This window comes from Pinus tabuliformis, chromosome 6, assembly GCF_031772625.1.
Source record: "Pinus tabuliformis cultivar Carrire ecotype Pingquan chromosome 6, CPIR1, whole genome shotgun sequence".
NCBI classification, from domain to species: domain Eukaryota; kingdom Viridiplantae; phylum Streptophyta; class Pinopsida; order Pinales; family Pinaceae; genus Pinus; species Pinus tabuliformis.
Window position 1 is genome coordinate 1,103,437,925 of NC_142292.1, and position 15,663 is coordinate 1,103,453,587.

Genomic DNA, 15,663 nt, shown 5'->3' on the forward strand with positions numbered 1-15,663 from the left:
TGCGACATAGCAATTTATATAATGGATTGTTAAGCGGCTTACATGGTACTTTTATCTGCATCTGTGCTCTTTATTATTATATGAATTGCTGTGTTATTATTTTTGCTATTGTTGAATACATGTATGTGATATAACAACAAATCTTCATTTCGTTCCACTATTGGATGTTTTGTGATATGCCCTCTCTTTTAATCATACATGTACCAATGATATGAATGACAAAGTGTAGTAAATTGCTATTATCGCTCTGCATAACTAATTATGCAGAGCAATCTTAAATGGTTTAAACATCTATGCCTGAGGGTTAGAGTCATCTATATGCCTGCCTTTAAGCACAGATCATCAAACGCTACGCTCCAAAAATCGATAAGTCCCGGGATTAGATTATAGTTAGTTTATTCCGCCGATAGTTTTAGATGTTTGCTTATCACCATCATATATCATAAATCACTCATCCATCCCTTTCACTTATAATTCTTGGGAAACTGGTCCCATTATCCCCAGTCGGAGCCACTATTCCAAACAGAAAAGGAGCTGTACTAAGGTCCGGACCGGGTGGTTTCCCCTTTGTTGTGGCAGCGATTTTCGAGGCCTCAACAAAAGGTTATCTTCATTGGTTTCTATTTAATAACCAATCACCATGTGTCAAGTGGTTAATCTTACCTCATGAACTCTCACTTTTGTGTAAAACTCTAAGCATAGAGTGAAATCTCAAGGGCAACTTAGAGAGGTTACCCATGGTCACCTTAGTAGCTCGCTCTCTCACTTTAGGTTAGCTCTTTTCCAACACAATGGGGGTATCCTTAAGTAGGATTGCCATGACTATGACACAGGGGCTCAAGCTGTTGTGAAGAGATAGCTTAGCAAAACATTGTGTTTTTTGTGGTATAGTGAAAATAATGATGTGATGGGCCCTCAGGGGTAGACCACTTGGAAAAGCATATAAACGTGTTAAGTAAAATATTATGAGGTCCTTGGTTTGATCCCCATATTAACCTATGTCCACATTAGGAGCATGTGTGGTGCAGCTAGTGGTTATGTTGATAGAGAATAGAATCGACTTCGTGTCATGTGAGTACGAGACAGCCCTGGTTGTAGATTCCACTAGTCAAAAGAAAAAAAGAAAGTAATGGTTTGATGTAAAGACCAAGAGAGTTGCGCCTATACCAACAAGAGAAAATGGAGTTAAGAAGCCAAACCAAGAGGGAAAGTTTATGAATGGTTAGGACAAGAAGAGCCACCAAAGTATGCCACAGAAAGCCTTAACATGCTGAAAATGAAAGTGGAGAATATACTAGGAGGGCCATAGAGGTGCCACATCAAAACATTGCTAAAGGGGTGTGGCTGACAAAATGAAGTATTACAAGCAACAACTCTAGAATATGCTAGAAGCAATATAATACATTCATGCATGAGACATCAAAGGTAAAAAGAGGGAGAAACTCCTCACATAACGCCCTATTAGCATTGTAAATATTATCCTTCACAAGTGGTCTTGAAAAGAAAGGTATAGCAATTCTACAAGTTACTAACAATATTAAAAATGGAAAAAGTAAGGTCTAGAAATTCTACAAGTTACTAAGAACATTTAGAAATGGAAACATAATCCTCACATTGATAAGAAAGAAACCCATTACACATCACATATGCTCCATGAAAGATATATCCATTAAGCTTCAAGTAGAGAAAACTCCAAAAATCTATCTAACTATGAAAAATAATGAAGAGAGCAAACCCTTATATAGGTTTGAGCACCATTTCTATATACAATAAAATAGTAATATCCATTGTCAAAACACTAGATCTATCCTAGGGAGGAGTAAAGAAACAATATCTTCCGACTAATAAACCAACAAACATGATTAGCACGTGGTCATGGCACATATACAAGTCTCTAATAATAAATGAAAGTGCTCCATAAAGTAGGGTGTCTCCATCAAGGGGGAATAAGACCATGCAATAGCTCGAACAACCACTATAAAATCCTCTATAAGAAGTTGCTTCACTAATTAGATCCTCAAAATATGTAGGAACTCCTCAAAATAGGAAATGCATCCATAAATCTAGGGTTTGAAATCTCGTAGATTTCCTCCAAGGTGAGATGTTGTCCTCAAATGATAAAAATGTGTGCAACAAGTCCTCTAAGGTTGGATCTCTCCTCCAAGTAGTGGATGAAATCGTGAAGAACCTCCTCAAGTAACATGTGTGGCATCTCTCAAGCGGGATATCCTCAAAAACAACATGAATATGTGCGTGATACGGCTCCAATAAGGTGTACATCCTCCATAATGAGGGTTTGAACCAAGTCAAACTTCAAAAATGGCAAATGTGAAACCTCCAAGTGGCACATGTGGTTCTATATCCATAGTGATAGTCCATGATGTTGCAATGCTATTTAAATGCCAAATGTCTCCATATAAGCAAGGGTTTTCTCACACCAAAGCTTGAACAATGTTAAACGAATGAAAATTTCAACACATATCCAAACAAGCTCAAAGGTGTAGGACAAACCATGTCAAGTGATCAATGTAAACACCATGATGACTAGGAACAGTGATACAATTAGTAATATGCCATAGCATCAAAGCTCATCTCATCAACTATCCACCCACATTAACATGAAAAGCACACCTCTCCAACCAAAAATGCCTATGATCCTAGGCCATCCAAAGCTTTATCATCCTACAAACTTGCTTAGTGATGAAAATCATAAGTATGTCTGAGATCAAAATCACAAGTATGTTTGAGATCAAAATCACAAGTGAAGCATCAGGAAAAATGAGGGGTAGCAATTACCTTTGGCATGAATTGTGGTAGAACAATTTTTTACATAATTCATCCAAAATGTTCCCATATGTGGTAGTTTATCAGCCTTGAGAAGGAAATCAAAGGTTAAAGTAGTGGAGGATCACATTCAACACCAGCAAGAGGTTCTCCAAGTATTGAAGGGCTACTTGTCTACAATACATGATGGGATGAAATAACAAGTAGATCAACATTGCAATCGAAGCCACTTGAAGTGCTGGATTGACTATTTTTGAGGTTGCAACCACGTAAATAGGTGTTCCTCAAGCAACAATGAAGGACAATAAATTATCAGTCAAGTGTTATGGTCCTTGAGGATTGGCAATATGGTTTACAAATTGGAGCTTCCTCCTACTTCATATGTACTTCCATGTTTCTTTATTAAAGAAGGTAATTAGTGACAAAATGTCAATTTACAGTATTTATCTAGAGCTTGAAGAAGAGAGAAAAATAATATTAGAACTTGAAATAGTTGTTGAAAGTTGAAACATAGATCAAGCAACCAAGGAGTTGAGCAATTATTGAGTATCTCATCAAGTGGAAGAACCTATGAATAGCAGATGTGACTGGGGAAGATGTGTTCTCCTTATAGAATCATCCATAGTTGATTACCATTGAGGTAAATGCTTGTTTGAAGGGGAGGGACATGTTAATCCCCTAACCATAACCCTCATTCATTATCATTACATTAATTATAGTTATGTCAACTTATTATTTCTTTCTGGTCTTCTATCTCCTATATACATCAAGGAGACTCATTTGAAGAATCATCATATTTTCTACAATTGATAGCTTGTAATGGAAGGTTGCCCCATTTAAACAAGCTCCTATTCATTTACTCTTTCATTTGATTTAAGCATGGAAATATTGAATTGTGTCTTTTCTATGCAATTTTTTTTGTTTGCCAATGTGTGCATGAGTTGCGGTACTAGCCTGTGATCTAAGAAATTATGACCTAGGGGCATCTAATTTGTCAAAATCTCCTAGGGATTGCGCCCGACTTGGGCCACACCAACCCTTAACATAGCTGGATTGTTTTGGTGTCTCCTTTCAAATACTGCAAGTTTCAAATCTTGGCTGTGTTGACCTTGCTTCCTACACCTACCTACAAGTCAGTGAGAAAAGCCTTCAACCCCCCAAGGTGTGGTTGGTGGCAGGTAACTCAGAGAAGGGGCTATCACACTAATCCCGACTCTCTCTGTTTGAGCTATCTCCTAGGTTAGCTAAGGGGGGTGGTCCCTAATGAAAATTTAGGTTAAAAAAGATGTGAGTTTCTAGGAGAATTGTTAGTGTTAAATAGATTATTTCTTTAAGATTTATTAGCAAAGCTGATATGAGCAATAACCATAAATACATAAGATAAGCATGAAATACATAAACAACCAGTGCCTTCAAAGTATTTCTCTTTAAGAAATGAAATTGTATTTGCTTAGAATGAAGTGAAATGCTTTCAAATGGAAAGCCAAAATAATCCTGAAAAGTGAAACAATAAATTGTTAGCACAAGATATTATAAATGCTTTCAAGATGAATAAGTCTACAAATCAAAGCAATGGGAACTATATTTCTCGAAAGGATACAAAAAGTAACTCAAATGTTAGACCAAGATGAGAACATGCAATTAAGTTTGCAACCCAAAATAATAGTACTTGAAAGTGAAATCAACCATTTATGACAATAATTAAACCACAAGATGAGTCAATTTCCATGTACAAGAAAAATTAAACTTGTAAAATTAAAAGGAATTACAATGCATGCATCTAAAGTGCCTCTTGAAATAAGATTTGCATGTGAGACTTTAAACCATCAAGATAGCAAGAAATTTAAGAACTTTGCAAACAAAGCAAATATGATGGAATGAGTTCTTGGTTTATTTTATTAATTAGTGCTAAGGAAACGTTACAATTGAACTCTAGTCCTTAGACTTCATCCTCGCCCAAATGTTTGGATCTTAAAATGGGGAGCCAATAGAGGTAGAGGGTCCCTAAAAGTCTATTCAACCATTAAGTTGGAGGTAATTTTTAATGAGGCTTGGGGCCGTCCTATCCTAAAATGCCTAGATGAAGCGCACATTGTGTTAATTCCCCAAATTAAACTAATGCTTCAAAGAGAAATAGTTTGCAAAACTTGAGAGCGTATGCATGTGGGAATTTAAATACAAGATTAGTAAAAATTTGCACGTGGAGTGAAATGTATTGAAATTAAGTATGCACAATATGAAATTTAAACGCTAGAAAGCTAAAGAAAAACTAAAAGCAAGATTAGGCCACCCACAAGAATCTCTCCTCTAAACGAGGAAGGGGGATGCCATTGGAAAAATCCCAAGCTCCCTCCAACAATTTTTTTGATCTTTTATTAGCGCTTAAACCGGGTAAAAATGACTCTAAGAGGGCACCCACAATACGAGAGGGATCTTTACAAAGATGAGACTCTAACAAAGCTAGACTCTTCCCCCAAAAAATATAACAACAACAAACTTGATGGAAAAAACTCTCCAAAAGAGATTCACAAGGCTCAAAAGGCCCACGACCTCGATGAGTTTGCAACTCTCTTCGAAGTGCTTATGGTCTCCCTAGAAATCAGTCTTTGGATAGTGTGAGGGGGTCCTGCATACACACAAGTGAATAGTTTTCCAAAGCTTCTCCTTAAGCTCGTTGTTGCCCAATGCTCAAGCCTATGGGTTGCAAAACACAAAAAAAATACCAATTGTCAGTGTAAAATTAAGAAAAAGAAACCAAAACTAAACTTGGAATTTAATTTACAAAGTACTAGTTCAAGTAATGGGAGTGAACCCCCATACTTGCCTAGCTTTAGAAATGACTTTTGAATAGGAGATATAACTTTGAAAGAAATAGAATCAAAAAAGTATTTTTAATTTTAAATGGATGATCAAGTAACTATAGATTAAGAAAACTCTCTTTTGCTATTTGTTGGATTGAAAACTTGAAGCGAAAAAATGGATGAGTCTTGGATCGCTGTGATTCTATGAGTGAGTTGATCTAATTGAGATTTCCCCCACTTCCAGATGGATTCCAGCACACGATACAAAAGATCTTTCCCACACACTTGAACAAGTATTAGTTTGCACAAGATTAAAGCAGTATAGTGAATAAAATAAACCAAACATTCTTCCTCAAATGAACTGGCAAGCTTATCCCTAGAATACTACTCTAAATCAATGATATGTGCAAGATAGCTTGCACATATCAATCCAAGCAAGATGGCAAGCGTAAATTAATATTAATTCAACATGCGAAAGAAATTAAACACAATAGCAGTTGTATGAAAGGACATCACCTCATAATGCCAAGAGAACACTAGCTAGATAGCCCCAAAGTCTTGATTATATTAAGAAAGTATGCAAATACAAAATGACAAGAGTTTCTTCAAGCCCAATAGCTTATTATATGATACAATATGAGAGCCCATGGCTCTATTATATATAGGGTTGGGAGCAAATTCTAATGAAGAATGACAATGACAAATGGAATTGGAGCCATTCCCATTGTAGAAAGTGTTTAAACAAGTGGTATGAGGTGGCAATTCCAAAGAGAAATTCGAATTTGTTGAATGGAGCTCCAATGCCAAGTGTAAAAATTGAATTCTGGCAAGTGGACATCATTTTTTTCTTCTCTTATGTGCCAAATTCCAATTTTGATAGAATGACAAGTGTATATGGGTGGTAACCTATGTGGGGACAATTTGCCACAAAAATATCCACCAAATATTCTCCCAAATCCCCTCCCAAATGTGCATTAACTTCACAAACTTGAATTTCCAAGCAAGCAACCTTCTCCTTTAATGCCAAAAATTCAATTTTATTTGAGCACATGTCCTTTCCTTGATTTTAGAATTCCACATCATCTTGGGACTTCACTTTAACTCCCCCATAATTTTCCACCTCATTTTCAGAACATTTAGCATGTGTGGATATTTAATTTTCTCCATTTATTTAATTTCTGGCTTAATTAATTGCTAGATTTCCCACAAAACCTAGGAAAAATGGGTTTTGAGGGTTCAAAACACATTTTTAACCCATCAAAGTGTGTCATAGTAGAAAGTTGAGGGTGAGGTGCAAATTTCATTACTCATACCCTATACAACTTTTCTAGACATCACTTATTACATTACAAATACAATTTTATTAGCAATTTCTGTAGTGCGGAAAATCTAAAAAATTAAAAGATGATTACCTAGACATAACCAAATTCCACGATTTTTTTTTGTGTAATCTAGTATGGTAATATACATCAATTCTAGACATTAAGATGTGTCAAGGGCTCAACCTTCAAACCGTCACCCCGGCTTTGGGGTAAAACGTGAGTGAAAAAACCCAGAAAATTATCCGTCTTTGAAAGAGAAGGGATAATTAACCAGATAAAAAAAACACTCCAAGGTGTACTCGTTTGCTGATCGAGCCCCAACATCCTAGGCCTGTTACAGACTCAAAAACTCATCATTACTAGTATCACTTATTACAATTACCCGCAGGGTGTGGAACCTGGGTGCAAGAAAGATGATGAGAAGATAGAAGTAGAGTTAAAAAACTTTGTTGACTGATGATATCTGATGGTACAAGTGTCCTCTGGATCATCCTTGGGCATGGAGTCTTCATATAATCATCAGGTGGCACTACAGTGGTTAACAGGCTGCTTTACAGTATGAAATCCTTGAAGTCCAATTACACTAGTGGGATTTGATATTTCTTATGCATTTTTGGTGATTTGGTCCACAACATTGAAGAACCTAACTAAAAAAGTACAATATTACCTTTTTAAAAATGATCTTCAGTGATGATGAGCTTGATTTTGTTGAAAAATGTGTAACTAGGTTCAATCTTCATAAGTATGAAATGTATTATTGTAAATTATAAAATGAAAAAGAAATTATTATTATTGGAGCATGGGTTTCATGCTCAAGTTCTTTTATTTTATAGGTCAAGCACACATTGAGTGCTTCTAGGGTTTGTCCTAGGTCTAAGAGTCATTGTCATATAATGAAGACACCAATGGGCACATTGTATCTTGTAAAGAAAAATAATTTTTGTCTTTAAAGTGACGAAATGCCCTCCAAGATCAAGTCGGTCTGAGTGAAGAGGTACGTCTACCCCTTGAAGAGGCCTATATATAGAGAGGAACTTGTCCTCCAAAGGATCACTTACTCATCTCTCATTCTATGTGAAGAAGAGGAGAAGAAGAGGTCGAAGAAGAAGGACAAAGAAAAGGCCAAAGGAAGTCAAAGTCCTTGGGCTAGTTCTCTCTCCCACGTGCAAGTCGAAGCTAGGGTTTCTATGCAAGGGTTATCTTTGGTTCGATCTTGGAAGGAAGAGAGGAAAGAAGTCAATTGAAGGTCACTTAGGGTGTCTCTCTAGCCCTAAGTCTCAAGGAAAGGAAGGCGAGGGGAGAAGATGCTCTACGAAGAAGATTGAAGTCTTCAAGAGGGGCAGCAGCAGTTGCCGGGCAGACAAAATTTCGGATCTGCAGTAGGAGGTTGAAGTTCTTGCAGCAGGAGGCCGAGTTGATCTTGATCTTGGAGGGTATTTGTCTGAGTCACAAGGTCTTGGTATTCGTCAATTGAAGGATCTATAAGAAGAGAAGAGATTTAAGGGTTTTCCCCTCAAGAGGAGGGGTTTTGGCCCTGGCTTGCAACTTATATACTGTGTCACTGTTCTTATTGTTTTGGTAGTTGTTTGATGTATCTCACATTATAATAATAAGGAACAAAGCTAATAAGGAAAAGGTAACACAAACAGTTATCAAGTTAAAGAGAATTAACATATTCACTGCCCTATTGAATTCTCAACAGATTTCAGCAACAATAACTTCATAGGACAGCTTCACTATAGCTTTTAAGCATCAATTATATATGAAAACAGAGAAATTTGGAGTGAAATTTGAAGTTGTGGAAGGTTTAGAGGAAGGTGGCTCACTTTTCAAGAGAGACATATTAGAAGTTTGTGGAAATTCTCCCTTGTTGGGGGTATTTGTATAAATGAAATGTTTTGAGAAACCTGCCCCTCTTGTTCCTTCTATTCCTAGTCAGGTTGCAAATTGGCTTGCATTACAAGCTTAAGTAGGCCTGTTCTATTTTGAAAGACATTTTAAATTTTTTTCCTTGAGGTTTAGGCCTATAACAGCTATTTTCTATATTCGAATATTTGTTGCTTTCCTGTGTTTATGGGTTCTAACTTGATAGTTCTTTTGGATTCAAGCATATAGGATTTGTTCTATCTTAAGGTATGTTCTGAGTCTAAAAATGTCTATTTAGTTAAACGGAAACTTCCTTCATGGTTGCTGAGATTGGTATTCTATTTGTTAAACATGATTCTAAAATTTTTACAGGCAATGTTAAGTGAGCCCATGCTTTTGTATTTAACAGTCTTTAACATATGTCTGATTTTAGATCTAGCTTTTTGTTCTAGAGTCATTAAAGTCATGCCTCTGCATATTCTTAGTCCTGATGAATGTTACCATTTATGCAGCTTGGCTTTGACTGCAAATTTCCATATTCTTGTGTACATTATCCAGCAGGAGGAGGTAGAGATTCCTACAACGTGAACTACTCAACAATGAATAGTGAAGGCAGCAAAACAAGGGAAGACCAAGTAGAAATGGACTGTTTATATGCATTACCGAAGGCATTATTAATTCCACGTTATAACAAGTACTATCCTCAGGCATCTTTAGAAATCGGCTCTCCTCCAGATGTAAAGGTGTGTAGTACATGGGCTCTCTTTCTTATCAAAGACAAACTTGGCTGTGCAACTCTGTATCATGTATTGGTGCATCCATGCCCATTACTTGGCATCATCTATTTGGCCTGGGAATGCATAGAGAATGCCATGTAGGCATCAGGATAAAACTGTTTTTGATAGTGTCATTTGTGGCTTTATCTTGTAGGTTATATGTAGTATGTATGCAAACACAGGATATAGTTCTATATTGAATCATTGATTGAGACATAGATACAACAACTCTCAATCTGGGATAGCATGATCTCAAAGCATTCCATGTATGAGTCTTCCAGCATTAGAATGTATTCTTATTTCTACAGCTTATCATTTGTGTAATGACAGGGAATTTAGTTTCAATTTTCCAACTGTTTGTGTTTTTTTCATCTGGTCACCGTAGTACTTACCATGGTGCATCATATAGGCATCTGACTTGGCCAATTTATTTTTACATATCGTTAATTATTGGACTAAATAAATCTGGTCCAATATGCCTATGTTCCACCAAGACTCCGGGATGGGGGAATGCAGGTGGAGAGAGACACACAGGGGGGACGTGTTTGAATACCTTCAAATTTAAGGGAAATTTAGGGGGGATGGGGGTGTTGAAGAATCTAGGGCAGTTAGTGATAATAGGATTCTTCTAGACTTGATAACAATTTGTGAAGCACATTTTAAATTTTTCTTGTTAGCTTGATCTTCTTCTTATTACTAGTGTATGTGTGTTTACTTCATCAAACTCCTACCAAAACACAAGAAACAAGAACACAAGATATTGGCTCTTTCCTAGGGCAAAACGTCTCTCTCTTAGAGAGGAAAATCCTTTCGTAAATTTCTCTTACTGAAACTTCTATTGATCAATGCCAAACCCTAGACCCTTGAGAAGAATATCCTCCAAGCACAGGTCAAGTCTTTGTCCTCCTTCTGGCACTTCGTCCTCCTTCTGGCACTTCCTTCTTCTTTTTCCGGCACTTCGTTTTTCTTCTGGCAGCTGATAGTAGTCTTTGTTACTCTTGCTCCAGAAGAGATATTCTTCTTTGATTCTTACTAGGCTCCTTCACATATGAAGGGTACCTTATTTTCTTTCCAACCGAGCACCTTCTGAAGGTATGGTTGCAGACTTGTTGTGACAGCAGTGCAGCCTTATTTCTTCGCATGTGTGAGGGGATACCTTATGAAGTGACTTCTTCCTTCTTTGCTTGAGTGACCTTCTTCTTCACTTGAGTAGGAGGCCTTATAGCCCTATGTTTCCAGCCCAAACAATGAGAGATATGTGACTGTGGTAGAGGGCTGCTATGACAGCAGATAGACCCTCTCTTTCTCGCACGTGTGACTGTAATTTTACCTTAGAACAGACTTCCAAGGCTCTGTTTTTTTTCCTCCTCCTTCACTGCTCTAGAGGCTCCCTTTCCTTGTCTTTCTTCACCCTTTTCTCGACTTCCTTTCTCACTGATTTCAGAGATGCTTGATGCTTGTCGTTGGAGGAGTGGACAGCCTCTATATATAGAGGTCTGTCCCTTCTTTAGGCCGACTTGAGGCCGACTAGAATACTTTAGGCCTACTTGACTTTTATACTTTGGATTTGCTTCTTTGGTGATGTCGTTGCATGGAGGAGACTTCTGACTTTGCTTGGAGGTATTCTTTTGACTCTAATACAAGTATATACTTGGTGTAACAGGCCCTTAAGGGTCTTCAAAATTTCTTTTGACTCTGTGACTTTCCTATAGCACTTTGACATGTGCTAGACCTATCCAATGAGCAAGAAACTCATTGATATAAATAACAAAAATAATATCTCTTTTCTATTATAAATACAAAGATCAAAATTACACTTATGAAGAGCGAACCTAGTTACACTTTCTTCAACACTCCCACTTAACTAGGGAGGTATTCATAAATCATTACAAGGTGTTTGGCCACTTTCAATCTTGAAGAATTCACAAAAGAGAAACCGGATTGGCAATCCATCTGTTATAGCATCATAGTAACCATCATTGTTTCCATAGCAAGGCCTTGACTAACAACTCTATCTCTCATTAGATTAGAGCACAATGTTGGCGAGACCAATGATTGTAGATACCTTCATCATTGTCTCTCAAGGTACATACCCACCCGGGTGTTCATTGAGTATGACCTTCTAGGATTATTCTTGTCTTGGGTTCCTAACCCTCTAAGAATATTGGTCCTCTTGCCTACTCTTATCTTGGATGCCCTACACATCCTCAAAGAGCATCGGATGCCAGATGATTACCCAATCCTCCATTCTTTCTTCCAAAGTGAAGACAAGAATGTTGTGTCTATCTCTTCCTCTTAATTGGGGAAGGTATGCCCAAGTTTCCTCTGACAAGGAACTTGCTCAAGCTCCTTTGTAATTAGGAACTTGTTGGAACTCCCTCTTAGCTAGGGACTTGTCCATTCATCAACAACTTCTTCTCCATGGGTCCTTTAGCTGCTGGATCTCCTTCTTCCTTTGATGTCATGAAGTTTTGTTGAGCTTCTTCTTTGTAGGGCATCGACCATCGATCACTTTCCTTCCTAGTTTGTTATGTCATTTCTTCCTTTGTGGAAAGTGGCCTTCTTGATATATGTCAGGATCTTTCGTCATCTGGCTACTCCTTTGTCATTTGACTATATTTCAGAATGTGTATCATATGGATGCTTAGTTATGCCTGTCTTTTCCAATACTTCGATTTAGTAGCCCTTCTTGACTTCATCTTGATATTACTTCGTCAATAGTGCTTTGCTAGATGGCCTTCCATCATGACATCTTTGTAGACTTGAATCCATTATCTGTATTTTAATATCTCCAAGGTCTTCATGGGTGTCAAGGGTCCTTTGATCTTTTTCTTTATCAGAGTTGTCATGCCTTCTTTCGGGAGATGTCTTTGATGGATCTTGTCAGATAATGATTCTTTGTGACCATGGTGTTCTTACATCTTTGATCTCTTTCTTCATCTTTGGTGTTTTTGTTTTGTTTGCAAAATGCTTTTAAAACATCTTAAAATGACTTTAAAACAATTTAAAATGCTTTAAAAACAATTTAAAACACTTTAAAATGCTTCAAGAACAATTTAAAATACTTAAAAAAACAATTTAAAATGCTTTAAAAACAACTTGAAATGCTTTAAAAACAGTTTAAAATGTTTTCAAAATGTTTTAAAAACAATTTAAAATACTTTAAAATGCTTTAAAATGTTTTTAAAATGCTTTAAAAACATCTTAAAAGGCTTTAAAAACAATTTAAAATGCTTTAAAATACTTTAAAATGATTTAAAATACTTTAAAATGATTTAAAATCAATGCTCTTCTTCCATGCATGGAAGTTAGTGAGTCCAACCAATTTGTTGCTTTCCTTGCAAAAAGACATTGAGGTATGTTCAGGAGGGGACATATATATACTTGATAGAGTTTGTGATGTAGTAGTCTTGCTTTCTTCTTGAAGACTAGATTGCCTGCCTTCTTGGATCTTGATGATTGTCACATCCCTTCTCAAACACATTAGTAACAGGGTGCTGCTACACAATTTTGCACATTTTTGACTCAGGAAGAGGGCTCCACACTTTCGACTTAGGGACTTAGGGGCCAAATCGACTTTATTTAGCTGCGAGTGGAATGTGGGGGCCACTCACATAGGAGTTCGAATTAGCCATTCGATATGCTTGGAGGGAAAATCAAATGGGTGGATGGAGGGGCCTATATGAGGCTAAGGGGGCCCAAGGAGTTATAAAGAGAGATCATCTCTCATTTTGTTTTCATCTTGATCATTTTACAAACAAACTTATCTTTGTACGCTTTGCTGCTTAGCGAGTCTATCGACTGTGTTTAGCCATGGATCTTCTGCAGGGGAGATTCAACCTCTACTTCGGGGGACTATCCGTGCCCGCCCTAGGGAGGCTGTTCCACAGAGATTTCAGGGGTTCCAACATTAACGTTCACCTCACCCAGCCACGCAGAGAAGGAGACTGCATATTTTCTGGGCAACTAGAAAACTTTTAGAAAAGGATTGAGCCAGCCGGGAGGACCATAGGTTGCTGGGAGTTCCGGGAGCTGGAAAGGCTGTTGGTTGAGGACAATTTCAGTGATTTTTACAGCTAGCCAGTCAGGGGTTACAACAGTACGAATTTCTGGGCAGAGGGATTGCGCAGAGGCCTTTGGCAGCAAACTCGTGGTGCTTAGGAGAGCAGTCATCTGGGCCAAGGATCATCCGGGGAGCAAGGAGACAGTCATCACAGGTGAACCCAACATTCTTGGGGTGTTTTTAGAGGGATTTGCAGGCTGTTTCCTACAAGTCGAATTTGGCAGCAGCAGCTGGAGAGAGGCTCCAAGGAGGCTGAAAATCCAAAGTCAAAACCAGAGAAATTCCCTTTTGGGTTTTTCTGGGTTTTATCCAAGGAGTCTAAAGCTAAAAGGATATAATTTTTTGGGCGGTTTTTGGGCACATTTGAGCAGGTCAAAGTCAGAAGGACAATAGTTTTACTAGGACAGCGCAGTGCAGAGTGGTGCAACAACTGGGAAGCCTTCAACTCATCTATTCCATCACTTGGGTTTGGTCCAACTTGTCCTTGAGACAAGCCCAAGTGCACCATCTCATTTATATTGTACCTATGCTCTCACATTTTATAATATATGGCTCAGTAGTTCCAGTTTTATAGTGTTTTATGGGTGTATAATGCATGTTTTTAATTTTATGTTGCTGCACTATTTTTTGTTTAGAATATCACTTATATTCCTACTTAGGAACATTACCGTGGTAACAGAGCATGATCTTCGCCCAGTTGTGGGTAACTAGTAAGGTCATGGGAGATTTGGGCATGTATGCACAATGACGAGTTACACCGTACACTACCCATGGCTCAAGCGAGATTCACTATGCAAGAATTCTAGGGTGGAATCTGCTAGAGTGATGAGAGGTTGGCTCAGTTGAGGAAGGTGTCAGACTAGATCCATCCTTGTCCTTGCAACATAGACACTAGAGGTGCACAAGCTGTGGGAGTACAACCATCTACACTATGTGAGGGCACCATATCTCCTAAAAAGGAGCAAGAAGGCCAGAGAGAGTTAGATGATGAGTCAAGGAGATGATTTTGCTGGTGGAGACTTGGTCTTAGACATTTAGACATCATGGGCCTGAGGACGAGATTGAACATGAGGCAGAGGACACGCGAGAGTGTGAGGGTCACATTGGTATACCCTGTGTGGCACAAGAGTCACCATTGTTAGAGGCCTCTTTGCTAGCACCAGTTGACACCTTGGGGGAGAAAGTAGAGCATAAACCCATAGGACCATCCATTGCTGAGGTGCTAGGAGACACACACATGTCCACCGTTGAGAAGGCCACATCCGTTTTTGAGATATTTGGGGTTGTGACTGAGTTTTCAGGTGATAGCAGCGCACGACAAGATGATGAGGTGCCGAGAGACATCACCACCCTTTATGAGGCACCAATAGGTATAGAGGTACCCAGATCTACAATAGAGTTGCGGGATGACAACCACCTACAACAACATAGAGAGCACATAGAGGGGCATGAGCTAGTCATGGAGGGGCAATTTGTGACTCATGTTGAGACCATGGTGGAGGAGGACGAGCAGTCTTCTTTGGGGCCCACCACTGACTTAGAGTTGTTAGATGCACAAACCGTCAACAGAGTTGTAGTACTTCTAGATAATAGCTCTCTCTGGGTTTATATAGATGGGGCTTGCAACATTGCTAGACTACCTTTGTACCGCGGAGAGAGAGATGCAAAGACTCCCCGACAAATTTTTATGTGTTGACCAGGATGGTGAGTTTAGGCGGCATGAGTTGCGCAGGGTGCAACACTTGCAGGATGGAGGGCTTGTTCTATGTGCTAGAGTTTGTGCATTTGATCCCTCTCTTGGGGTTGGATGGCGAGGGATTCTGAGTTGGTACCCAGTGGAGTGGGCTAGACTCATGGAGATGGTCGTAGTTTGGAGTAAAGCTCAGTGGGAGCTCTCAGACATTGAGGGTGCTGGAGGCTCAGGTTGGCATTAGGATTGAGGTGGGGTTTCCTATCCGATATCAAACATGCGGGATGGCTATGGCATTGATGAGGTAGTCAACCCTGTGCTTGAGTGCATGCATTCCATAGGGGAGTTCCAGTTGATGCTA

At 38.5% G+C, this 15,663-nt stretch overlaps 1 protein-coding gene across 6 annotated transcripts in view; it reads left to right on the forward strand.

Moving 5' to 3' along the window:
• The window catches only part of LOC149262770 (uncharacterized), a 352,995-nt gene that overhangs the window by 129,601 nt on the left and 207,731 nt on the right, over positions 1-15,663 (forward strand). For all 6 annotated transcript variants that reach the window (XR_016259200.1, XR_016259199.1, XM_089425177.1 and 3 more), the window contains one exon: positions 9,286-9,516. Coding sequence is in view for 4 of the 6 variants with exons in the window: in XM_089425177.1 (XP_089281303.1) it covers positions 9,286-9,516 (231 nt within the window). In the remaining 2 variants the exon portion in view is untranslated. The remainder of the gene's footprint in view (positions 1-9,285; positions 9,517-15,663) is intronic.